At 39.0% G+C, this 26,913-nt stretch overlaps 4 protein-coding genes and 1 long non-coding RNA gene across 7 annotated transcripts in view; 3 read left to right on the top strand and 2 right to left on the bottom strand.

Annotated features, from left to right (window-relative positions):
- Positions 1-9,005, top strand: part of dpr8 (defective proboscis extension response 8) — a 402,477-nt gene extending 393,472 nt beyond the window's left edge. Inside the window, exon 9 of the mRNA XM_070208169.1 lies at positions 8,902-9,005. Within this exon, the coding sequence (XP_070064270.1) occupies positions 8,902-8,921 (20 nt within the window). The 3' untranslated portion in view covers positions 8,922-9,005. The remainder of the gene's footprint in view (positions 1-8,901) is intronic.
- Positions 6,437-15,967, bottom strand: na (sodium leak channel non-selective protein na). Of its 3 annotated transcripts, none has more exons than XM_032438933.2 (15): positions 14,392-15,964; positions 14,221-14,333; positions 14,046-14,156; positions 13,843-13,986; positions 12,254-13,786; positions 12,070-12,195; positions 11,641-12,006; positions 10,828-11,578; positions 10,471-10,770; positions 10,222-10,416; positions 8,915-9,101; positions 8,332-8,586; positions 8,002-8,275; positions 7,779-7,941; positions 6,437-7,712 (listed from the first exon to the last, which is right to left on the bottom strand). In XM_032438933.2, the coding sequence occupies exons 1-15, from the start codon at positions 15,325-15,327 to the stop codon at positions 6,936-6,938; spliced, it is 6,231 nt and encodes a 2,076-aa protein (XP_032294824.1). In that variant the 5' UTR covers positions 15,328-15,964; the 3' UTR covers positions 6,437-6,935. The 3 variants fall into 3 exon arrangements, with proteins under 3 accessions (XP_032294824.1, XP_032294828.1, XP_070064235.1); XM_032438937.2 differs by having other exon boundaries at positions 11,641-11,979; XM_070208134.1 differs by lacking the exons at positions 6,437-7,712; positions 7,779-7,941; positions 8,002-8,275; positions 8,332-8,586 and adding an exon at positions 8,614-8,817 and having other exon boundaries at positions 14,392-15,967.
- Positions 15,968-15,978: 11 nt separating this feature from the next.
- LOC6631299 (plasminogen receptor (KT)) lies at positions 15,979-17,242 on the top strand. The gene is made up of 3 exons (XM_002054902.4): positions 15,979-16,212; positions 16,273-16,513; positions 16,591-17,242. Exons 1-3 carry the CDS (start codon positions 16,123-16,125, stop codon positions 16,722-16,724), a joined length of 465 nt encoding a protein of 154 aa, XP_002054938.1. The 5' UTR covers positions 15,979-16,122; the 3' UTR covers positions 16,725-17,242.
- Positions 17,243-19,441: 2,199 nt separating this feature from the next.
- Tat (Tyrosine aminotransferase) lies at positions 19,442-23,194 on the bottom strand. Its single transcript, XM_002054903.4, has 4 exons — positions 22,550-23,194; positions 20,469-20,983; positions 20,094-20,387; positions 19,442-20,032 (listed from the first exon to the last, which is right to left on the bottom strand). The coding sequence occupies exons 1-4, from the start codon at positions 22,818-22,820 to the stop codon at positions 19,700-19,702; spliced, it is 1,413 nt and encodes a 470-aa protein (XP_002054939.1). The 5' UTR covers positions 22,821-23,194; the 3' UTR covers positions 19,442-19,699.
- Positions 23,195-23,259: 65 nt separating this feature from the next.
- LOC116651848 (uncharacterized) lies at positions 23,260-25,983 on the top strand. The gene is made up of 3 exons (XR_011416383.1): positions 23,260-23,709; positions 23,794-23,913; positions 24,674-25,983. It is a non-coding gene; the product is annotated as an uncharacterized lncRNA (long non-coding RNA).
- Positions 25,984-26,913: the final 930 nt, after the last annotated feature.

Below are 26,913 nucleotides of genomic sequence, written 5' to 3'. Positions count from 1 at the left end.
TCCTAGAGGAATCGCGTTTTCCGCTAAAGCGAAACTTGTTGCTGTTTCGCAGCAAAACACGCCACTTGATCAGTTACACTGACAAGAGCACAATTATCAAAACCCTCAAAGAAGTTGTGAATTCTGGAGTCGTTAATGCAATACATTGCGATCTTCCCACGTTGGCAAGTTTCCAACACGACCTGATTTTGTATTTCCCTGCTACCCAATTCTGGCATTGCAAAAATCTTGTGCAAGATATAACGGACAAAAACGAGCAGTTAGAAATCATCACTGCCGAGCACAATCGAGCGCACAGAGCAGCTCAGGAAAACATTAAACAAGTACTTCGGGACTATTATTTTCCCAATATGGCCAGTCTGGCCAATGAAGTGGTTTCAAACTGCAGGGTCTGCACTAAAGCCAAATACGATAGGCACCCGAAGAAACAAGAACTCGGGGAAACGCCTATACCAAGTTATACTGGCAAAATGTTGCATATTGTCATTTTCTCGACAGACAAGAAACAGTTCTTGACCTGCATAGACAAATTCTCAAAATTTGCAGTCGTCCAACCGATATTATCCAGAACGATAATCGATGTCACAAGCCCTCTACTGCAAATTGTTAACCTTTTTCCCGCAACCAAGACAATTTATTGCGATACGAGGCGGCCTTCAATTCCGAGACCATCACTTCGATGCTCCGAAACGCCTACGGCATTTGCATTGTGAATGCGGCTCCGCTTCACAGCACCTCAAACGGCCAGGTGGAGCGCTTTCATAGCACCCTGACCGAAATTGCGAGATGCCTCAAGTTAGACAAGAAAATCAGCGACACTACAGAATTAATCTTAAAGGCTACGGTAGAGTACAACAAAAGTTTGCACTCAGTAACCCTCGAGAAACCAATTGAGGTCGTTCATGCAGCAGCTTCTGATCGTCGCGGGAACGTCAAAAATATCATACCGATCTAAAATCACTTATCGAACAAGATACCCCAATAGTTAGCTTAATAGAAGCTTCTAAGATCAAGGTCCTTCAGTCCGAGAATATTATCCACATATTAATAGCCTACCCTAAAGTTGAGTTTAGGTGCCAAAAGGTCACCGTCTACCCCGTTTCACACCAACAAACCATTCTGCGACTCGACGAAGACACGTTGGCGGAATGCGAAAAGGATACCTTTGCAGTTACTGGATGCACCGCAACTACGCATAACACCTTCTGCGAACGAGCACGGCGCGAAACCTGTGCTAGCTCCCTTCACGCGGGAAACATCGCCAACTGCCACACTCAACCTAGCCACCTGAAAGCGATAATGCCTGTAGATGACGGCGTCGTGGTTATCAACGAAGCGACAGCGCGCGTCCGAACAGATGATGACGCAGAGGTAACCGTCTCAGAAACCTTCCTGATAACTTTCGAACGGTCTGCAACTATCAATGGCACATAATTTGTAAACCTGCGCAAATCACTAAGCAAGCAGCCTGGCATCGTGAGGTCACCGCTCCTAAACATCATCGGACATGACCCGGCACTAAGCATACCACTCCTGCATCGTATGAACATCAACAACTTGCTATCAATTCGAGATTTCAAGGAGGAGGTAGTTGCGGCTGGCTCGCCTAAATTCTGGTTCGCGATTGGTGCGGTCCTGAATGTCGGACTAATTGGCTCATTCTTCCTTTTTCTGGTGCTAAGGAAAAGACGAGCCTCCATGCAGATGCATAAGGCGATTGACAAATACGACATGCCCGAGGACGGCCATCATCCTGAGGGGGGGTAGTTAACAACTAAGCATAAATATATTGCCCTAGCAACTAAGTAGCTTCGTATTAACAATGCTGACGCGCCAGAACTGAGTTCAGCGCTCTGCGCTAAGAACGGCCAGCAGCGGTAAGCTGACACTGCATGGAATGCTGAGTCGGCTTGCCGACCATGCTTTGATGGCGTGATGCATTGAGGCTTAGGGTATTTGTATAATTTGCTTGTCCCCTAGTTTTCAGTTTTGATATGAACAGCGCGTAGCATAAGTCGCTACAATAAAATACTTGCTCCGGCACTCGCCGTAAAACTATATCTTTTATTATTGTCTGAGCCCAAGGCCAGCAATAGAAGTCAGTAAACTTTGCAACCTAATCCACGCATAACATTTGACAACGCGGGATTCGCCTCGTAACGTTGCACAACAACGAGTTACACACATTGACATTAGATACTACGCGGAACTACCGTATATAATTCATAATTTATACGCACCTATACAGTAGAATGAATTTTTGGTTAAAAGTTTGTGGATGGAGGAGAAGAATGTCAACATCGTTCGGAAGGGTGGTGAAATGTGAATTAATTATTAGCACTATAGGATGGGCGGCAGAGCCATAGGAACAAAAGCAAAGACACCTATTGATCTCCGATTTGTTATTATTGAGTTTTAGTAGTTGGTTACCTTAGTTTTACGAAGTTTTGCCGCTGGCCTTTGGGTACGTTTTGAAAACAGCTCTTTAGTAATGTGTAGAATCGGTGTAATTTTTGAACAAATGTTCGTGTCGGCGGGCACGAGTATACCCCCCTTAAGAGAGTACTAATTGTATTGAATCAAAATAGTATTTTTATTATAACAGAGTTGACTTGGGTGATATTTCTCTAAGCCTAGTTGGGTCGTGGACTAACGTCAAAGGCGGCTTCTTTGAATAAGGCTACATCGTCACGTAAGTAGTCGGGGGGCTCTGGAGCGTCTCCTATGTCTTGCTTAGAGAAGGTCCTTAAAGGCTCTTTTCACGAGCCTCATGACTATACACCTCCCAGAGAGTTTTCCCTTTAAATGTAAAATAATGCAACCTCGAAGTAAGGGCTCCATCTGATGGACTCTTTACGGAATTTGGCCATCTTTCAATGTTAAAAACTGTGGAATTATAAAAGTTTAGAAGTATCCGCTTACCTTTGTTGGTACATCAGCTGTTCATAGTAATACTTTCATATTTTTCACAACAACGATGGAAAACTCGATAAATCATCGGAAAAAAATTTATATAGTTTCAAAAATGTCATATTTTTAAAAAACCCGAAAATTGCGCTCTCGAAGTAAATTCTCAATTTAAGCTACTCTTTTCGAGATTTCGCCATGTTTAAATTCTAAAAACAGGAATTATTTTAATATTAAATTTCTTGTTTAAAGTTGCTGCTTGCCTTCGTTAATATATCAGCTGTTTATGTTTACGATACTTTCAAATTTTTCACAACATCGATAGAAATCCCCATTAATCATCGCAAAAAACACGAAATGTTCGGAGCAAATTTACACATTTTTAAAAAATGTGACCTCTTTTAGAAATGTGTATGAAATGTGTTCAGTGAACAGAGGCTACTACCACTAACCAAACAACATATAGACTAGACATGAGTACCAGAAGTAGACACAAAATGTATCGGTGGCATCTGGTCCAAACTCGCGAGTAAGGGAGTAAGATATACATATGATGTATTTCTGAACCGCTTACTCTACAGGAAAGTGCTGGGCGCACTCGCTTCCATATGATTTGTGCGATAGAACGGCAACGCTGTTAACTTTTATCTCGCTCGCACTTACTCTCAGCTCTCAATGCTCTCTCTGTGTTTAGGGATCGTTTCAATGTGTGTGTGTGTGTATTTGTCCGACCAGCAAAACTGCGCACAAATTCAATTTTTTCCCAAATGCTGAGGCATGTCTACCCTTTTGAAGGCACGAGTAATATGAAATAAAGAAAGGGTTTGCCACGTCGATGCGAAATTCTTGCATTTTAGCTCGCTATCGTTGGTAAGGGTACCCAAGCGTTGCCATGTGTGCATTTAAAATATTTTGGACTCGCTATACACACATACTTGCATATTTTGTGTATTAATAGAAGCATTTATGCGCTTGTGTGCCTGTTGCTTGCCTGCCTGCCTGTCCCCGATGCAAATTTAACAAGATTTTAGGATTTCTGATTTTTGACCTCTATCAATATTGGCACGCGTCTAACGCGCGCCCTTCTTTTTAATGATTTTGAATGAAATTGGAGTAAAAATAAAAATCTTTAAAATATTAAAATATACCAAATTAAAAAAAAAAAGGAGCGATTATATATTTATAGTTTTAATAATTTTGGTGATCAGTCACTTATGCAGGTGCTTGCCAAAAGTTGACCCATTCGACACTACGAACTGCTGCAGGTAATAAGGGGTCAACATTCATTCACCAAAATGTCAAAAAATAAGGGCGCGCGTCAGACGCGTGCCAATAATGTATTTTCTTTTGCGCCCATGATCAGCCCATTCACAGACATTTGCATTTGTGTGTCTGTGTGTAGAGGTCCAAAATCAGAAATCCTAAAATCTTGTTAAATTTGCATCGGGGACAGGCAGGCAGGCAAGCAACAGGCACACAAGCGCATAAATGCTTCTATTAATACACAAAATATGCAAGTATGTGTGTATAGCGAGTCCAAAATATTTTAAATGCACACATGGCAACGCTTGGGTAACCTTACCAACGATAGCGAGCTAAAATGCAAGAATTTCGCATGGACGTGGCAAACCCTTTCTCTATTTCATATTAGCCGTGCCTTCAAAAGGGTAGAAATGCTTCAGCATTTGGGAAAAATTGAATTTGTGCGCAGTTTTGGTCGTCGGACAAATACACACACACACACACATTGAAACGATCCCTAAACATAGAGAGAGCATTGAGAGCTGAGAGTAACTGCGAGCGAGATAAAAGTTAACAGCGTTGCCGTTCTATCGCACAAATCATATGGAAGAGATTGCGCCAAGCACTTTCCTGTAGAGTAAGCGGTTCAAAAATACATCATATGTATATCTTACTCCCTTACTCGCGATTTTGGACCAGATGCCTCCGATAGTTTTTGTGACAACGCTGTTTGTATGGGATGTCCAGTCTATATGTTGTTTGGTTAGTGGTAATATATAGCGTAATCCAATTTTTGTTCCCCAGTATAAATCCAGATATCGGCATAATAAGCTGATAAAAATTCACGCTCGTGAAATAAAGTCTTTTTATTTTCAAACATTTAACTACGTTATTGTATATAGATTATTAATTTTGAAATTTATTATAAATACAGTTAATGGCTTACATTAATTACAAAAAAATCAAGTTAAATTTGCAACTACAGTTATATTTAATTATTGAAAACCAAATATTAAAAATACATATGAAATGCAGAATTTTTTTAATTTTAGTTTAATACATTTTAAATATACCCTAACCTGCGCCAAATTCAATATATATAATGATTAATTTTCACATTTTCAAATTTCACATATTCCACCGGTTGTCGGTAACATGTGAATGGCAAAAGTACCGCTTCTTTAAATAAACAGCTGATCGAGTTTCTTTAATTTACTTAAGCGCCGTAAAGTTATTCAAAAACTCAAAAAATTCGCATTCGTAGTAAAAGCTCCATTTTAGCTACTCTTTTCGAGATTTCGCCATGTTTAAATTCTAAAAACTTTGGGATTATTCTTATTTTTAATACCTTATATAAAGTTGCCGCTTGCCTTCGTCGATGTATCAGCTGTTTATGGTTATGATACTTTTGCATTTTTCACAACATCGATAGAAATCTCGATTAACATCGCGGAAAACACGTAGTGTTCGGGGCGAGTTTACACATTTTTCAAAAATGTGCCTTTTTTGTAAGATATGTGAAATGTGAATTCTTATGGGGAAACGCACAGGGCGGATTTCAAACATTTTCTAAAATGTGTAAGAAATCTATTCAGTGCACATAGCCTATAAGTGTTGCCGCCGGAAATAGAGTCCTGATAAGTACGTGAAATAGACATCCCCAACTTGGGGTGCCCAAAACGAAGAATTACCACCTTTCATTTGAATGCCGTGGCCTGCTAACAAATCCATGCGCACTGTTGTGTTTTGCAAGTAGGTAGTCCCTAGACATAGTCAGAATGAATTGAGAGCACTGCGAGAGAGCTAAAGTAGTGTAGTGGGAGCTAAAGGGTAAAGGGAGCGAAACGGCGATGCCGCTCTGTCACACAAATCATATGCCTCTCTTGCCCTCCGAGTAAGTGAGCAGGTCTCGAACCCGAATAAAAACGAAGTCGACTTTTGGGCGGAAGTCTTAAAATGAATGGTTTCAAGCTTTTCGTCTAGCTTTGACATATACATTTTGTATGGTTAGAGCTGTTACCTACATACATAGGTAGTTGAGTCGGCAACAATCTGACTAAGCCAACTTCACAGGGGTTTCTTACAAATTCCCGTTAAATGAGTGTATGATTATTATCACTCAAAGCGCCCAATTTCATTTCCAGTCAAATAATTTTGACTGGAACAATTTTAATTAGTAATATATGTATAACTTTTAAATATTATTACTAACTGAATAGGTACTAATAGAAATTCAAAGGCAACAACAAAAACCAAAAAATACAGGATGTCAACTAGCAAAAAAAAAACGCATATTTTAGGTTTAGTTGAAAATAAATGTACTTTAAAGTGAGAATATTTTTTCATATATAATTTATTTCGATTCGTTTTGCTTTGCAGTTCGCTTTTGGACGATCTCGTTAGATTTAGGCCCATACATTTTTAATTTTCTAGTTATTTTCTATTGCAATTTGTAACGTTTGGATTTTAATTTTAACAAAATTGAAGCCAGGAAAAATAATAACTTTTCGCTCAGCTGGTCTATTATAACCATCAGATGGGACGTCAAGTCTCGGAACTGGCTGATATCACCAAACATTTTCTATTGTATGTATGTATGTATATACTGTATGTATGTATGTACATGAATATATAGTATATTGTGCGTATGTCAGACTCTCAGAACAATATGCCAGTTTTCATTCATTAGAAAGGAAATATAAAATTTTCTAGAAAGATGCATGGTAATGAGAATGTGCCCAACTCGTATCGCAATGAAGTATAATAACTTCTTCTGCCTTCCCTTTTTATACCTCTTCGTCGCTGGTCTGCGAGCACAGCACCTGCTCTTGCCACCAGTCATGTACCTCATATACAGCGTTTGCCTGATTGTTGAATGGTATCAGTTTTCCGCTGCCTCCAATTAACTGACTTATTATGGCCGAGGGACTACTCAGCGGTCCGTGAAGATGCTGATGATGATCCGCAAAGGAATGCAGTGCGGCAACAGCAACAGCAGTCGCGTTAATGGTCGGATAGTAAAACTGTCCAATCTCGCTGTTTAGCTGCGAAAAAAAACTGGATGACTTGTTTGTCTCACGCTGTTTTCCCAGCTGACCCAGCTGGACAACATGAGGTAGTGTGGTCATCGAATTTTTTTTACGCTGCTGGCTGCTAATGTGTAGTCGCTCCTTGTCACTTAGTGTTGAGCGCTGCTGTGGATCGCTCGATGTGGGTGCCAAAAATTTTCTCCCTGCCGAACTACCAGTCGAATCGCTGCGATTAAGAGCATATGCACGCTTGCCAACTGTCATGACATGGCGAACACTAGAAACGTGTGAATCAGTGTGGGGCAGCATAACTGCGCTACTGCTGACATCCTTTTCATCATTTTCCGTCGAGCTTAAAGTTGGTGAGAAGGCATCACTTGTGGGCGGGCAAGTACCGGCAACTGCACCACTTATTGTGCTTATAGCTGATTTTTCTAATATTCCACCGGACGTTTTGTCCTCCTGCACATTGGCACGCATCACCAACTGCTCATTAGTGGCACGTAATCCTGCAATCAGTGAGTTTTGTTGTTTCTGTAAGGGTCAGTAAAAAATATACAACCAATTGACAACCTATATAAAGCATGAATTAAAGCCTACGCTAGCATTTTGTGCCCGTATCTTCTTTAGACAACCTTCAAGCCAGGTACGTATTGTCATCTTGGCTACTTCCTCTTCCACCAGGTATTCGAACTCCTCACGCGCTAGCAGTTCCTCCAGCTGTAGCGCTTTACGTATGTCTACAGAGCGATACGATAGCATGCTAATACATGTTTTGAAAATATTAAACGATTCTATGAAGAACTTCATCAGTCTGACTTACTTAATTACATCGTGAAAGGTTACATCTTCGCCGTTGTGCAGCTTGTCTAGTTCATAACACATGTACTTAAATAGCAACCGATCCTTTTGAGGATCACACTCCAGCCGGCCTTTTAAAAGCCGCAAAATGAATTTAACCCTTCGAACAGGTATAACTCCGCGCTGATGGATGTCCACAATATTCCAAGTGTTCTGAAAATTACGTATGTCTGCATAGGACAGTAAAGCATCCTCCTCATTTGAGTAGAACAGAGAAAAATTCTCCATAATAATAGCTGCGCGAGAAATATCATATGAGATTATGTTCTGTAGCAATTCATTTGTTACCTACCCACTAGTAGATTAAGCACAATGTACGTAATTATAACGTAAAATGTGCAAAAATAGATCAAACTTGCTGTAAAGTTTCCGCAATCCGTTTCCCAGTAATTTTCACCTAAAGTGCAGTATGGAGGCTGCACCATACAATCATGCATGATTTTATTCCAGTCCTCACCAGTCACAATACGAAACAGCATGGCCACACCCGTCACTGGTGATCCAAAGTTCGCGCGTCGCCCAATACCTTCCCCATACTTGACGGTACCTAGAGCAAAAAGTTAGAAAGCAAAAATGCTATGATGCTCTGTAACAAGCGACAAGCTACCGACAAACATTCAAACTTATTTAAATACATCCACGAAGACACACAAATATCGCATTGAGATATAAACATACACATACAGACAATAAGTAGGGTAAAACAGATAGCCAGATGGATATAAACACAGTCTAGGTCAATTGAGCTGCCCGGGTTCGGATATTGTCCCTTTTACATCTTACATAAATTTGCACAAAAATAAAATATTTTGTCATTTTTAATGGGTAGTTAGTATACTAATAGATTCTTCTTGTCTTACAGGTGGCTTACTTACCAAATAGAATGGTGCCGGCCAAAGCATAAAAGAATACCAAAAGAAACATTCCAAAGATGATGAAAAAGGATTTGCACACGGACACACCGACTGTTAACATGAGCATCTTTAGTGTGGTGTGCTTTCCAGTGATAGTAAAAAACCGTAGAATAACTACCATAAATCCGAAGAAGTACGATAAATCGTTCTAAAAATAAAAACAACTATAATTAATCAGAAGAGAACAAGTATTAAAATGGGAGAAAGCACTGCTGGGGCGCTTATGGGGGAATAAACTTGTTCACTGCTTTGTCGTTTTGTCCACTTTATGTATTGTATGCTTAGTGACTGCACCCAAATAATATAATTACTAAGATGAGTAAAGCAAAGCCACCAAATGCAACTACGCAGCCTGATTTTAACAAAGTTGAGAGCAATTTAATGAAAATACCCTGTATCTTTTTCACCAAAACAGAAAGCATATCGCTACACCCTAGATTACTTGACCCGCATGAACGAGATGTCAAATTTTGTGACTCTTATTTTTAAAGCCTAAGAGATTTGGTCAAAGAAATTGTTTGCGAAATCGCTTTTAATCGAACGCTTAGAAACAAGGCGAATTATCGCTTGTCGGAAGGAAACTCATATTGATCGGGGACTAGGATGATCTGTGTTCAAAATTTCTGCAGGTTTAATAGGTTCTGAGATCGGACTAGATCGACTCGGCTATTGATGCTGATATAATATAATATACTTCATAGGTCGGAGACACACTACTTAGGGAGCGAAAATTCTAAAAATATAATGTGCTTTCATCTACCGTACGTGATGTTGTGCTGGAATGTGTAGGTACATGTGGGTACAAATTTGTGTGTAATTTGTATGTGTTGTTATTGACTCCAGTAGCTTTGACTGCCGTATATATAGTTTTGTTACATATGTATCTTGAACCGACTATGATTTATCCCAAATTTGTATATAAATTTAAAACGCCTCAGTACACAATATATTCAATGTATATACTACAATTTTGGGATAAGTCGTAAACCAAAAAAAAAAACTAACGTATGTACACATACTTGTATGCTTCCTATTTCCTAAGCTCCACACTATGGGAAATGTATTCTTGATTAACTATCCCGTTTTTTATCAAGAACGTACATACTTTGTAGTATGATTCCTTCTTTGTCTGATACATATATTTGCATAAAACTAATGTAACGTGTATACCCAGTTTAACCTATACATAAAAGTTATGGAATAATATTTAACGTGACTAGCAATGAAAAGATTGCATAATTAGAAGTTGCAAGCGTCTGTATTCATACCCTGAGAATTGTTTGTAATATAATCCAGATCACGCCAGCAACGGTTACTAGTAAGTCATATCGATTACGCCTGGATTGCCAATAGCCACGAGGTGTAAATGCAATGTTTTTCATAACCACTTCAACGACAAAAACAAAGGTCAGGACAGCACTAACAATGACCAGACGTTCCGTGTGGACTTCGCCCTTAATCCACTGAAAATTCACAACTATTAATCTCAATTCAAACCTCTGCAAATTTCTACTTACCGTTATAGACAGCAACATGCTGTTGATGAGCACTACCACAGCAATGACCCGTTTGAAGATAATGTGCTGAGTAATGTCATAAGTAAACGCGCGAATCTTTCGTCCATCCGGACGTGGAGGTAAATGAAGAGGTTGAGCGATTTTAAGGCGCTTTTTTAGGTCACACCATCGGCGCTGGTCAACGGTAAGCAATGCTGTGCCTTTATTCTCTGAATAGTTTGCGATGACTACACCAACAAAAAGAGTCAAGCCGATCATGCAACCCAAAAATATATAGATATGGATGTAAATAGCATGAATCTGAAATTGTATGTGTGATTTTAGGATTTAAAAAATATATGTTTTAATTGGCATTACCGGTCCAACGGCTTTAATGAGAACATCGCGCACATCTAACCAACCCTTGAACGATAGCACCTCGAAGAGTGTAAGCATGGCATCACCAATATTGTCAAAGTTAAAGCGACGGGGATTGGCCCAGACTCGCGGCACCAACATGGCTGGATAGGACTCGTCTGGACCCGGTGTCAGCTTCATTTTAGTGACAAATACGCGTCGCATAAATACACCAACGCAATCCTCACGACGAATTATTGTGGGATCGTTACAGCGTGCCAAACGACCACCATAAAGCTGTACTCCGTAACTAGCAAAGATGAACATGAGAAGAATCAACAACGTTGAAACTAATAAGATTTCTTTAAAGCCGCGACACAGCTCATAGACCACTTTTCGCATGTGGGGTACCAGCGTGAAGATTCTCAGCGGGCGCACGCATCGCAGAATCATCAGCAGTTGGGCCGCAGAATTGGTGGGTATGTTATGTGGCATCCAGCAAAGAAATGAAGTTGAAACTACGTATATAAAGACGTCAAGCGCTGCAGCCACATCCTTGATGTAAGCTTTTGGTGTAAAGAACAAACCATCAGCAAGAATTTTCAGAGCAAGCTCCAGGCTCATGAAAATAACAAAACCATATTCGGCGATCTGGAGCGTAGGATGATCCATTAAACGATAACTGGGGGTCTCGAACATCATTGAGATGCACGAAAGAGTGGTAGCAAAAATCATAACCCAGTCAAGATAAGTGACTAGACCAAGGAAGTTACTAATGGTAAGCAAATAATATAAATTAGTATTATCACTAGAGCACATTAGACGTTTACTCACTGCAAGCTCTTGTATTGCACCTTGCGCTCCTTTCCAGTTAATGGATCTTTGAGCCTCGCATCATAGCGTGCATGAACGATTTTTTGGCAGATCTTACGAAAACTACTCTCTCGAGGCACAAGAAATAGCGGCGTGTCAAAGAACGGATGATTCTCACGTAAATCTTCCTCGCGTTGATTGCGTCGCATTTCTGCTTGCTGACGCTTCGCTTGCAACAGCTTGATATCTAGGTCGTGAGGCCTAGCCCGGCCGGAATTGGCGCGAGGTGCAGCAGCAATGTCACCATTCTCCATTAGATGCTCATATGTCTGCTTTAGTTTAATAGATCCAGAGCGCACGCTGCGACGTATGGAGCGGGATCCAAATCTGTAAATTGGTAGCGAATACACATCAAACGAATCATGCCACCTGCGGGCAAATTTTACTTACTTTTTCTGGTCAACCCGCCATGGCTTGGAATGTGTAATGGTACCCTGTGATTTTAGGCCGCCCTTAGTGCCCACCACTGGCAACATGGCCGAGTCACCCAGCATAAGACGCTGATTGTTACTGTCACTGCGGTAAAGAAATAATTGTTATTTCATATTAACTGCCATATATTCTTGGTATCTACTTTATAATATGAGTGATGGCCAATTTTCGGAGGCTGCTTCCTGCTGCTCGCACTTTTGCGGTTTTGTTCATAATGCGCACTGGTTTTTGCTTACGAAAAACAACATTGGACTCCCAACACTCAGACATCGGCCGTTTACAGTTTTCCACAAGCGATGGGTCCTCCGTTTCCAATTCAATTACAAAATGTTTCATAAAACTCTCACGCACCTTAGGCAGTATAAAATCATTTGGAATGCGATGAAGAATGGTCATTTGTGGTGAGTCTGGAAACTTTTCGAAAATTCGTAATCGAAAGGGAAGGGTCTCCTTTATTTCCGCACTTTGCTCGCGAAACTTAAGCTGCTTTAGTTTCTTAATGTCCTCGTCCAACTCCAAATTATCCAATATTACTGCTACGAAAAGACTGAGCACGATGAGCGTAACAAAAAGATGATATAATATAAAATAAACGGCTACTAGCGGTGTCAGCGTTTTACTTGTGCGTATCATCGTTTCATCCATTACCTCCACCCACGCTTCCTGCGTTAGAATCTGAAACATACTCATAAACGCCTCCGGGAACGACTCAAACTTGGTGAAGTCGCATAAAAAGCAAAATAGTTGCATTGAAATGCTTGAGCTAATGATTAGTAAGCACATGGTGAAGATTATAAGCGAGCCTAGCTTTTTTCCGGGTCCAAAAATTTTGTACACAAAGCCTTCTAGCATAGGAGAGGCTTTTATGAGTCGCACTACCCTAAGCACTTGAAAATAAGTCAATCCAGACAGATAGAAGATGGGAATTATGTGTAATGAAGTACCAGCTGCAAGCAACAGCTCAAACTTGTGTATAGAATGCTTGTAATAGCCACGCCAACCCAGGCAGTATATTTTAAACATTGTTTCGAGATCGAGGAGACACGTAAAGATCACCTCTATGTAGTAATATCTCTCATAAAATACATGACGTGGCCTACCGTCATGCTTAAATGCCATCGTGGCCGTCACAATACCATTGGCAAGTATAACCGACATAACCAGCATTCGAAAATATGGAGAGCGCAAAATTGCATGGCAGGTCTCAGGTGCTAATCCGCCATGCTTATTGTCATCGATTGTGACCAATCGCCAGCCCGAATCGTTTCCGCTAAGTATTTGAGAAGCAGCCGTCTTTTGTATGTGGCCTCTGGCTCCCCACATCTGCTGAAACTGGACGCGTATCTCGTTGAAAGTTTCCGTTATGACAGCTATAAACACGTTCTTAACCAGCCAAGCCAAAAAAAAAATCATAGTGCTGAAGTAGAATGCCGCACGCCATGCCGGGAGTGAGTCTATTGCGCGATACATAATAAAAACCCATCCTTCTTGCGAAGCGGCTTGATATACTGTAAAAATACTTGTCGCAATGTCCTCGAAGCCGTTGAAGCCTATAACGTAACTACTTAAAAAATCCATTTTCATGCAACGCATGCCCGGCGAGCATTGATAACCTGAGTCAGGATCCATTGAGCAGAATGTGTCTGGTATCGCCAATGAGTTAATTGTGAGCACACTGATAATATATAAGATGTTTTAGATGAATCCTATTGTTATATACTGCATGCTTACGGCCTGCCCAACTGATCATAACCGGTGTTATTCATAACACAATGATTTTTCAGCTCTCCAAAAAACTGCACACCGAGAAGTCCATACAACGACATGAAGAACAAAAAGAATAGCGTCACATTATAAATCTGCTGACTTGAGCGTCTATAAATAGAAAGAGACGGTATAAGACACTTGTTCGGGTCCTAGGATTAACTACCTACTTGAAGATTTGATTGATGCGGCTCTTGGGCATACTAAATTTAAGAAAAACACGAAGAAAGCGTATCATAATAAGCGGACGCGGAGCCCTCATAATAGATAAGTAGGAGAATCTGTAAGGAAAAAGGTCTAGAAATTCAGGAATTAATTCAAAAAGGTATTTCACTGACTACTTACTTAGGCACGATTTCAAGTACTTCGAATATTTGAAGTATGATGGAGACCCATAGAAAGCTTACCATGGAGGCATCAAACTGACACCAATGATCCTTAAGGTAAGGCACCTCGCCCTGGAATAAGCAAAGGAAGCGTGAACGGTCCGCTAACTCGATTTGGGCCGTGACTCACATTTAGAACTCCACGAATGTGCATTTTAGCAATCATTTCGGCCGTGAAGAGCACTGTCACAGCTGTGTCTGAGACAAACGTGATATACTGCAATGAGGGATGACGCTCGAAGGTCTTCGGCGTATTTAAGGAGACAGACGCCAGTGAGACTAAGGCGCACAAACGCATCAATCGTCGCACCCATAGCTTGTTCACCCATTCAATATCTGCGCTCTCGTTTAACGATTCCTCCGGGCCGTAGTCAGCTAAAAAGGGTTCACCCCCTTTGAGGCTTTGCTTTCGGCCCAGCATAATCTTATTCCCAATTCCTGTGGCAATCCCCAATCCGATTGGCGGCACTCCTGTAATAGCAGCACTGCCAACGGTGCTGCTTATACCACCGCAAATGCCCATACCAGCGACGGCGGCTCCACCTCCCAGACCGCCAATGCTGCCCAGCAGATTGAGGCCTCCACTAACACCTCCCACTGGGCAAACTGCTCCTCCCGCTCCGTTGTTGAGGGCATTGCTTGCAGTGTGGCTGCCTATAACTGTCGGCGTACTTGTCACAGCCGCTGTTGACAAGCCTCCAACCTGCTGTTGCATCCCGTAAGCAGTGCTGTTGCAGCTGCCCGAGTTCACAATAGTTGTCGGACTGTTGAGCACGCTGGATGCATCTTGACGTGTGCCCAATCCGTTGCAGGGGCTGCTACCCGACGATGGGTTAAGGCTTATCTGACTGATTTGCTGCTGGGAGCTCCCTATAATCGAGTGCTGGTGTTGATGAGGATGTGAATGTAGATGTTGCTGAGGTGTGAAACTGTTTCCGCTGGAGGAGCTGGTGCTAGCTGTCGCTGGCGTTGTAATGCCGCTGACGGTGTGAAAGCTGCTTCCGCCTCCCGCGCGTTTTCTTCTAGCAGCTGCACCCAAGCGACGAATCTGTAAGCGGTCAATCATTCAAGCAGCGCATCTTGCTACCTCCCGGGTTGTTTTTTAATGTCGCAGGTTAAAATAGAAGGGAGAAATACTCCCAACTTGTTTGTCTGTCTATAATGTTAGGCAACAATTATTAAGGATTCTCTGTCAATATATACGTTCAAATAGCTGATTATTTCAAGCAACTTTCAGATTCCTTGAAACATTTTCAACCCTCGATAATAACAGAGCGACGTCCATATACTTTTATACATATATGCTTATCTATACAGGAACCCGAAAAAGTATGTATACATTTATTAACGTACTTATCCACGTGAGAATTGGTATAAAATATATTTCTTATACTTGAATTGCACGTAAGCATATATCATAACGCATCTTACATACTTTAGTTTTTGGTAGAGTATATGCTCATTTAAACAAAAAAAAAAAAAAACTACCCTTAGAAGCGCAAAAAGACCCAAATTATTTAATCGTTAGAAATTGCACATATACACTTGCATGCACAACAATAGCTTTAACTAAAATTTGTACAACTAAGCGAATACATTTAAAAAGTAGAAAAATGCTTTTTCCACTAAACAGTAAACGGGTAATTCAAAGATGTATATGAACGCGAACTTATAAGAGCAGTGTCTTAGTAAACCAACTGACGGGGAGTAACCATCCTACCATACAAACGATACAAATTATGTGCTCTGGCTAGCGCCTGCGCATTGATATCTACAGCAACGGGTCGATGACAACAATATTAGACGGACACCAGCAACTCCAAATAAGGGAGCATAAGTTTTCAGGCATCATAAGCATAACATGGGCGCAACGGCCTTGCATAATAAATCCCCAACCCTTGGGTATCCCGAGCATGATGATCCGGCGTATCGCAAGTGCCAGGAGTTGAAGGCAAGTTCCTTATATAGCCTGTATTGCTCAAGGGGAGATAAATTAACGAACTGAATGCAGATGGAACGCTGGATTCAGATGCACTACCAAATCAAGCAACGGGAAAAGGCGTTGGCCATTGCTCAGCATCGGGAACTCTTTTACTGGCTGAGCGGCTTCTATCTAAGCGCTTTTTATGGCTGCGCTAGCTACTACCAGCGAGTCAAGCGTGCCTCAGCACTGGCGCCTCTATTACCACTTACCTTTGTAATGGGATATTACGCTGACTGGGCCTATGGGAGCAAGTTGCATCGGATACAGGGTAAATTCGCTGCCATTATGAGATAGTTTATGTCCACGCCAATCTTAAGATTTCCATTTGTTTATTTATATTTACAGCCGAAGCGAATATAATTATGGAGCATGAACCGGAGTTATTACATTGGCCAGGGGGACTTCCAACGGTCGCTGGAATTGATGAGGCTCGCGTTGAAATTCAAATGGAAAAGAAAATGCATCCCCATCATATGTAGATGGATCATTAGCCAAATGCATTGACGCATGTTTTTGTAAAATAATTTTATTATTCAATAACATGCATATGCATATATGGGTACATCGTTAAATATGTTTTGTATCTCTCGTATACACATACGATTAGTATAGATGTACATACATACATATGTACATAAATATATACTAACATTCATACATAGTGTACAATTATCTGAACTGTACCAATGCAAGGTAACCTGTTTATGTGCAATTGTGCTTATGTTTGTACTACACGTGTTCGTAAATACAGAGATACATACATATGTATGTATGTATAAGAGCTACTGTGTGTGCATGTGTGCAAATGCATACAGATACATATTCTTACGTTTTGCTCTTGCAGTCACGTGGCTTGACAATATAACCACACATTTTCTTTACTAAGTTGTTATTTGTTATTCGTATATTCTAAAAAAGACAATAGCATTGTGATTTTAAGTGGTGGCTAGTTTCGATTTATTTATTTATTTTATTGCTGGCCATAGGGCGGAGGAAAGAGTGATAGCTTTAAAATTGAATATATTTGATCTGCATATACAGTATGTCAATAAAGTGTTTTTACTAACAAAAAAAAACTAATTTTTTGGGTTTAGTTGAAAATAAATGTACCTAAAAGTGAGAATTTTTTTTCAATTATAATTTATTTCGATTCTATATTTCTCCTAGAACTTAATGGCAAAAAGAATTGTTAAATAACATTACCCAAACATTTTATAAAATTAAAAAACTAAAAACATTCACATTTTATGCTGTCAATAAAGTGTTTTTACAGCTACGGTAAATTGTTTTGCCGTTCTCTTTTGGGTGATCCCGTTAGATTTGGGCCCATGCGTTTTGGCTTCTCTTGTGTCTTCGACTTTTCTTGTCATTTTCTATTGCAATTTATAACGTTTTGCTTTAATTTTATGAAAAATAAAATGCCAGGAAAAAGAACAACTTTTGAAGTCGCTCAGCTGGTGTATTATAACCATCAGATGGGACGTCAAGTCTCGGAACTGGCTGATATGTTTAATTTATCAAAAGCAACGATATACAACATATTAAACAGAGCCAATAAGGAAGATAGGCTAGAGGCAAAGCCAGTATGTGGTCGACCCTGCAAAATTTCTGACAGAGATAAGCGAAAAATTCTGAGAAAAATTGAGAAAAATCCACAAATTTCGCTTAGGGATATTGCTCAGGAGTTCAAGGAAGAAAGTGGTGTTGATGTGTCACATGAAACTGTCCGAAAATTACTGAATTCCAATGACTACACATCACGAGTTGCCAGGAAAAAACCTCTACTATCGGCGGCGAATATTTTGAAGCGGCTATCGTTCGCTCAAGTCCATGTAAATAGTTCGAACGATTTTTGGAGTAACGTCATATTCTGTGACGAAAGCAAGATGATGCTATTCTACAACGATGGGCCATCCAGAGTCTGGAGAAAGCCACTAACAGCGTTGGAAAACCGCAATATTATTCCAACCGTTAAATTCGGAAAACTATCAGTGATGGTGTGGGGGTGTATTTCGAGCAAGGGTGTAGGAGATTTGACCTTCATTGAGAATACCATGGATGCTAGACAATATCTGAGCATTTTACAGACACATCTCGTCAGTAGTGCACAGAAATTTGGATTCTATGAGGACAATAAGCCAATTTTTAAATTTTACCAGGACAATGACCCGAAGCATAAAGCTCATATGGTAAGAGTTTGGCTGTTGTACAACTGTGGAAAGGTGTTAGACACTCCACCACAAAGTCCAGATATGAATCCAATAGAAAATGTGTGGTCATATTTGAAAAAAAAAGTCGCAAAGCGGAGTCCAAAATCAAAAACTGATTTAAAAGCTGCTGTACTGGAAGAATGGCAGAAGATTCCAGAAACATACATACAAAACCTTATTGTTTCAATGAAACGGCGATTGCAGGCTGTATGTGACGCTAATGGCAGCCACACAAAGTATTAAAAAAAAATATTCCTGTTTTTTTAACATTGTTATTTAGTAATAAAGTTTCGTGTAAAAACACTTTATTGACAGCATAAAATTTGAATGTTTTTAGTTTTTTAATTTTATAAAATGTTTGGGTAATGTTATTTAACAATTCTTTTTGCCATTAAGTTCTAGGAAAAATATAGAATCGAAATAAATTAGAATTGAAAAAAAATTCTCACTTTTAGGTACATTTATTTTCAACTAAACCCAAAAAATTAGTTTTTTTTCGTTAGTCAAAACACTTTATTGACATACTGTATGTACTATTCTAGAAGCTACATACCACATTTACTTGACCTTAGCTCTTAAGACCTTGATCCATAGATTGCTTGGTACGGGGCAAGCTGTTGATTATTAAAAACAAACTCGTACTGCACGGGCACTAGGACCCACGTTCAAATTTTTTTAGCTCATATACTATGTAAGCTTTAAAATCGACGGACATGACTGGATCGACTTGTCTATTAAGAATAATATAATGGGTTCCGAGATGCTTCCTTCTGTCTGTTACATACATACATACATTTGCACAATACCATTATACACTTTTTATCCATTGTCAATAGGCTCAGTTCAGCGTACTAGATTATATTACAAACATTAATTCCATATTAAAACTCTAGCAGTAGATGTAAGTACATACATACATACATATGAATGTACACATATGTATGTATGCATATTATCTGAAAGAAAAGTTTACTTTATATTCCAAATTCAAATCCATATGTATTTACATACATACTTATATACGTATGTTTGTGTCGCTTTTCTTACAACTGATTCTTAATCTCATGCTTATGTATATACATCCTACGGTGCATTACGATTTTACACATTCTTTAAGATAAAATTATTATATTATATTATTATTATATATGTATATGCATGTATACCATGCAAGCAACTTTAACCTAGACTATTTAATAAATATACATGTTGCCTGATGCAATTTCCACTTAATAATGCATGCTTCAATCCTCTAGTAATCTGTCCTCTATCAGTGCCCGGTTATCTTTCTTATAGTGCGTATAACAAAACTCGGCGATGCGGACGCAGGCTTCCTCGAGCATAGCACTTGGTACTGTCAAAACAATGCGTAAATATCCCGGATAAGCAAAACAACTACCGGGTAGACAGAATACACTCTGTTCGTTAACCAACTCCTGCACAAAGTGTGTGTCGTCTTTAAAAGCCGAAAAATGCTCTTTAGAAAGCCCAATCATCATGTACATGGCTCCGTTGGGCATAACAGGGTTAAGGCCACGCACCTGTTTTAGCATTTTGTAAGCGAGTTGAGCATTGGACTACGGGGATTTGTACTAAAAATTAGCGACATTTTTCATGTCAAACTTGTTTTGCACTCACGTAGAGCGTCTCGATCACTCTATCAAAGTAGCACTGCGGAGTCTTGGTTAGTATGTCAGGCAGTGCGCCCTGAATGATCGTATTCGAGCCAAGGATGCGTCCACACATGTTCTTGAGACCCGTCACTGCTGTTCCTAGACGCTGATGTTGATCGTGCACAATAATCCACCCCATACGCCAGCCGGGCACAAGAAAACGCTTGGTAAGCCCACCACAGGACAAGACTGGCACTTCGCGCGTCACACTGCTAACCGCCACGTGGCGCGAACCTGGAAACACAAAGTGCTCATAGATCTAAAAAAAAAAAAAAAACCCGCATCAATATCATGCCAGATTCAATTCATCGGAACAGGGCACAGATTAATTCTCACGAACCTCATCGGCAATTATTGGGATATAATGGCGTTCGCAAATGGCCACGAGTTGCTGCAGATGTGCTTCGTCATAGACGCTACCACATGGATTGCTTGGATTGTTTATTAGCAACGCAGCTGTATTTTTATCAATAAGACTCTCCAGTTGGACGAGATCGGCACGCCATTTTTGTTCTGGCAGCAATTCATAATAGCGCACCTCAATGTCCAAGCCTTCAGCAAGTGTATGGTATAAACAAAAGCCGGGCCGCGGCACCAGTACGTTTTGACCACGATCGGCTAGCGCCAATATGCAATACTCTAGTGCTGAGGAACAGCCGCTGCAGAGCAATACATCACTTGGGTCGATCACCCCCTCAGGGCGTTGATGTGCACTATACTTGGCCACCGCCTGTCGCGAGGTTTCATGGCCCTGAGTATGGGCATAGCCGTTAAACTTTCCACTCTCCAACGACCGTAACACGGCCTTCATAGTTTCATCGGCGGCTTTCAGATTACCAAATGTTGTGGGATCGCCTGTAATGAGGCCAAAGTTTATAACAATTTTTCGAAGAACGCTCGAAGGTCAAGAAACAATTGTTAACTAAGTACGAGCATCACTTTTAGAAATTTCTAAATCACGTTATAATCGTTTTTGCATGTCTCCTCCAATTCTTGAATCCCATATGGGCCAAGTTGGAACGTTAGACGACTGTGATAGCCCTCCATTATTGACACTAAACAAATTCGATTATTGATCTTGCTTCTTGATTCTCAAAACAGGTGAAACTACATTTTATGCAAATGCATCGAAAACGCGCGCGCTCGATGATAGAAAAAATAATAATACGTAACAACCGTCCACACCTTGTATTGTGACTTTACACATACACACTTCTAACGTTCACCCCACCTAGGAATATGAAATAAATTAATAAGAATCACGCAATATGTAGGTATCTTAAAAATGCATTTGAATCTGATTTTTTCCTAAAAATTCCAATAATTAATAGCTTCATGTTTTTTTTGAATGCGTATGGAAGTGTAAATATGTCTTTTGCTTAATGAATACACAAGCATATGCTTATGGGCACTGGAAACGTTTTATAGTATAAGTTCACATACATATGCATATGAATATTGCAAAAATTGACTAATAAGTAAGGAAAAAACAAGAGTGCTCTATTCGGGAGTACCCGACTAGGAGATACCCTGAACCTTCTTCTATCAATACCACATGCAACTCGCGGTACGCTCTCCTTTGCCTTAGCATAAATAAAAAATTTGGTTCCCCCTTCCGGAGGCGAAATCACAACTACTTTCAGCTAACCGAATTTCTTGCCACCCTCGCATGCTCAGCTATATTGGCTATAGGTTTGAAATAAAAGATATTTGATCGGTACATACTATTATAAAAGCTTCAATTCAAGTTTTTTGACCAGCTCATAAAACCTAAGAAGTTTGCTCAAAAAACAGCATTTCGATATCGAATTCTATTAATTAGAAACGGATTGAGTCATAGATTATCCGAACAAGCTCGTACTGTGCGGGCATTGAAAAGACCTACGTAAAAATTTTAAGAGTCTAGCTCTTATAGATTCTGAGATCGACGCGTTTATACATACGAATGAATAGATCGACATGGCTAGATCGCTTCGGTTATTGATGCTGAAGATATATATGAGTTCGCAGATGCTTCCGTCTGCTTGTTACATACATTTATTTAAAATCATTATACCCTTTAAAGACGTTTTCAATGGGTTCAGGGTATAAAATATGGTAGCGTAGTTAATTAAACAAGTTTCAATATTTTACCACTCAGCATAAAAACAGGGAAATACTACTTATTAAAATGAACTCGAAAGACTTGCGTCAGGAGGGATTGGAGAATGGTCTGAAAATACCAAAAGAAACCAGCCAGCTAGGCGAGCGTGGATTTACCGACATTTAAAAAATATGGCAACTGAAATATCCATACAAGTAAAGGTATATGGGAATTTACATTTCAATTATTTTTACATATTTATGTTAACATAAACTCATCCGCTTGCAGTTGTATAACGTAAACAAATTCAATAAATAAGTAATTTTTTGAATACTCACCTATGGACAGCGGTATCATGGCCTTATTGGGATTCGGCTTAATCTGCATAGCTTCGACTATATTACGAATGCGATTATGTGTATTGAGGGACAATGCAGATGCTTTAATCTCCCAGCCTGTTCTTTGCTTAGCAGGTCCAAAAGCATTCTCATGAATTTTTTGGGATTCCACATCCTGTGTGAGCACCTCGTCTTTCACACCGCCGATTGGAGTAGCCACCGCGGTGCTGCTCTGAAACTTATAGCCTTTTTTGGCAGCACTGCCAGGCATTATCACCAGGCAGAAGTAAAAAAATGTACACACACAAAAAAATAAAAATGAAAGTAAAATTCAATGACGCAGTTGCCAGGTCTTTTAACGCTTCCCGCAATTTAATATTCAAATCAAGATAGTGCGTATCCTGATTTTCATTCCAGACAAGCATTAGCCGGAAATGTTAGGATTTAGTGTGATAGCTTTGGTGTGCTTATTAACGTATAAGGTCACTGCGAATTCTGGGTTAAAACAAAACTGATTCACTCGGCAGATCTGTTCGTGCTTTTATTGTCTCATGCCGCGCCGCTTGACCGCTTTAATATATGTATATACGATATAAATACCATTTCGTAAGGCATGCATATATTCCGCACAACACGCGCTTCGGGAGGGCCGAGCCTAAGCACAACAACTACTGAAACTTCGGATTAAACTCGGGCGTTCTCGGATTTGAATACTGCCAGTGGAGATACAAAATAAATAAGTAAATATATCTACACACTTACATACCTATGCATATAAACAACATGTAGATTCATAAAGCCTGATTAGAACTGGAACCAGATTTTTAGTTTAAAAAACAACAATGCTTAATTTAAAAGTGCCTAAGTTACCTTTAATGCCTTTGATAACCTGCGGCAGTTTTATTTTAATATCTTGCAGTAAAAAGACCTTGGCCCCGGAATTCGGTATTCAGAATAATTTCACCACAGGTTAAAGAATACTGTTGCTATCGATGTTCAAATGTGAAAACTGTTATCATTATTTAATTATGCATACTGTGCTTCTGCAAATAACACTACTGATATTCGCATAAATGCGATGAATTTACATGTACTCTGCTAGGCGATATGGCACCAGGTACCAGTGGAAAATAAAATTCACTGACGACGCATGCATACATGTATGGAATAATACAATTAATTTAGAGTCGCAGATTTGATCAATGCGCAATAACAAATAAACAAACAAGTGTAACCATTTTCAGAACCCTAGGTCCTGCTACTGTCTGTAACACCGGTACCATCGTATATAAAGATATTTGATTGTGTCGGTTTCTTTACATAGGCGCAATAATCACGTTTGACGTTTTCCACTGTATTTGGCGGTAAGCAAAACATTAAATACAGAAAACCATTTAATCAATTACCTTGCACCTTAACAAGCCTTCTGCTTAATTGATTTTCCGAACAAGTTCAATATTTGACGTTCCATAAACCGCAAAAGTAATTGCATCTGATTGCCTACATATACTATTACTGTACAGAAGAGTACAAAACAGTCGAATAGTTACCAAAAATGTATTTATTGAATTAGCCAGCCGGTCCATCTCAATTAACATTCCTTGATCATTATCAAAGCAAGAAAAAAGAAAAGCTGCATACATATATGCATAACTGTCTATACATACACAGACGCACACATAAGTATTGGCACAGTAGAATTTTCTACTTTTCACTCATTTTGCATGCACTTTTGGTAACATCCAGCTTATATACTATTATTATCATATATATAATTTGTTATACTATATAATTTGTTACACAATTCAGTTAACACGTTATATGTCAAAATAAGTTTTTACTTAAATAGTGAAAATAAATACATGGCACAGTCTCCTGTCTCAAAAGTATTTACATATTTGGTTTTTACTTGAATTAATTTCTTGTTATTACCCATCTGTCAACGCTATTGGCAAGAACAGTGTTGCTGTATACCGTTATTTTAAATCATACAATTTTGTTCAATCATACTTGCATTTTGTCATATAATAATAATAGAACATATTCAAAGATAACCTCAAGAGCGCTGACCTAAACATTAACCTAAACTTACCACTTTTTACATTTACACGAAAATGTGGAAAGTATATAACACGGTATATGTCTTGCGCTATCTGTCGCAAACTCCACATCTAACCCAAATTAAAAATTTGCGGAAGGAAACGGACAATTTCGAAATGAAATTTAAGACCAGTTTACAAGAATGTCAAAATATCAGAGTGGAAATGACTAGACAGTTGGTTTATTCCATGCCAAAATGTTCAAACAGCAACCTGCAGAGTAAACAAGGAAGAGACGTTAGACGGCTGTTCCCGAACAGAGAATATCCTGAATCCTCTTTTCCAGCCGCTACGAGCTCTTTTGCTTTAGCATAATTAAAAATACATAAATATAAATATATCTTCTACCAACACCAATTGCAATACCAATACCAAAAAAAATAAATTTAAAAACTTTAAAAAATGTTCAACAGTAGATCTTGTGCTATAGAATATATGTGCATCCTCAAAAACTAAATTGTAATAAAATTGTGGCTTAAATTGGTGGGTAGTTCAAATTAAATTGGCTTAATTATTTAATTTATAGCTATAAGGTGGTGGCGGGAGTGTCGATTGCAATAAAATTAAGGATACTTGATATATGCATCTACTATTTAAAAAGCTAAGTTTGGTGACTCTAACCTCTTAAAATTTGATTTGCTCAAAATAAGGATTTCGGTATCGATTCTTATTAATTGCTTGGAAACGAGGCAAGGTTTCAATTATCGAAAACAACTCTTACTGCATGAGCACTGGGACCTGCGTTCAAAATTGTAAGTCTCTAGCTGTTATAGGTTCTGAGATCCTTGCGTTCATACTATTGTTGTATCAAGTATATAAATATTTTCTGGGGTCGGAAATGCTTTCTTTTGCCCGTTTACACACCTTTGCACAAGTAAATTATACCCATTAATTGGTTCAGAGTTTAACAAATAAAAGGCTCTAGTCGGCAGTTCACGACAAGGGGATACTTCGAACACTCTTCTACATCAAATGCAGCGCCTACGCTGCGAGCTCGCTGGTTTTAGAAGTAACACAACTTAATTAAACTAGGAAGTGAAGTCATTTCCGGCACGTCGAAGATTTCACAATCTTGTTGACTTTCCCTTTTAAAGATATATGAGAATAGAGCAGCGAGAAAATGCTGAGTTTGTTGAAAATATCGTAGAAAAATGTATGTTTTGCCATACAAAGTCTAACTATTCCACGATCTTTCTTAAAGCAGTTATATGATATATATGTGGTAAGATCGAAACTACATGTATGGGGTATAGCAAAACTTAGAAATACGAATTTGATTAAAATATCTTAATATAAACAAAAATTGTTCAATACAAATACTTATTTTTCTACCGATCGTTACTATGGCAGTTATATTATATAGCTATTCGTTGTAAGGAAGATTATGCAAATGCCGAGGGGTAAGATAACATGATAAACAAAAAAATGTGTCAACTTCTGCACCGATTGTTCCTCTGGTATACGATATAGTGGTGTGATTCGGCTGGATCGGACAAAAAAAAAGACGTGTGAAAAGTTTGAAAACGGTAGCTAAGAGACTAATTCGAATAAATATACTCCATGTGGTCTTAGATGTCTCCTCCTATGCCTTACACATTTCATACAAAAATTAAAATGCTCTTTAAGGGCATAAAATAATTGGGCTCGTAGGCTCGTAAGATATTTGCCGAAAAAACAAATGATTTATTAGTAGGACCTACGTTAAAAATTGGATGTTTTTAGCTTTTATAGGCGATTTAGCCATCGACAAGTGATACTGATCGAGAATACATATACTTTATGGTGTCGGAGATACTGCCTTCCGCCTGTTACATACATTTGAACAATACCATTATACCCTTTTTAAACCTTCTGCAATGGGTTCAGGAAATAAAAATACTATGTCTAGCTAAAACGAATATATATTTATATACATAAAATATATATTTCGAAATATGAGAGCCTTTCCTCGATATATTTAATTTGTTTTGATTCTTATTTCACTTACTAAGTCTCCTAAGTTGAGTTCGGTTAACGTTAAATCATTTTATTTGTGAGCCTATAAACATAAACAATGATGTAACTCAGTTATTTAAGTTCGAAAGAGTGGTGCTTGATGATTTATAAACTTAGTCTTAAAACGAATGCCTCAAGAGGAACGAGCACATATTTAGATTCCTACTAAGCTTTTAAATACTTTTATTTAAAAAAATTTTAAAATTATTCAGACCGTCTGCGTAAGTGACGTCCATTCATATGTTTTAGCCAGTAAAGTTCAATCAATAA

The sequence above is a fragment of the Drosophila virilis genome, chromosome X (genome assembly GCF_030788295.1).
Source record: "Drosophila virilis strain 15010-1051.87 chromosome X, Dvir_AGI_RSII-ME, whole genome shotgun sequence".
NCBI lineage: Eukaryota > Metazoa > Arthropoda > Insecta > Diptera > Drosophilidae > Drosophila > Drosophila virilis.
This window is presented reverse-complemented; position numbering and strand designations above follow the sequence as displayed.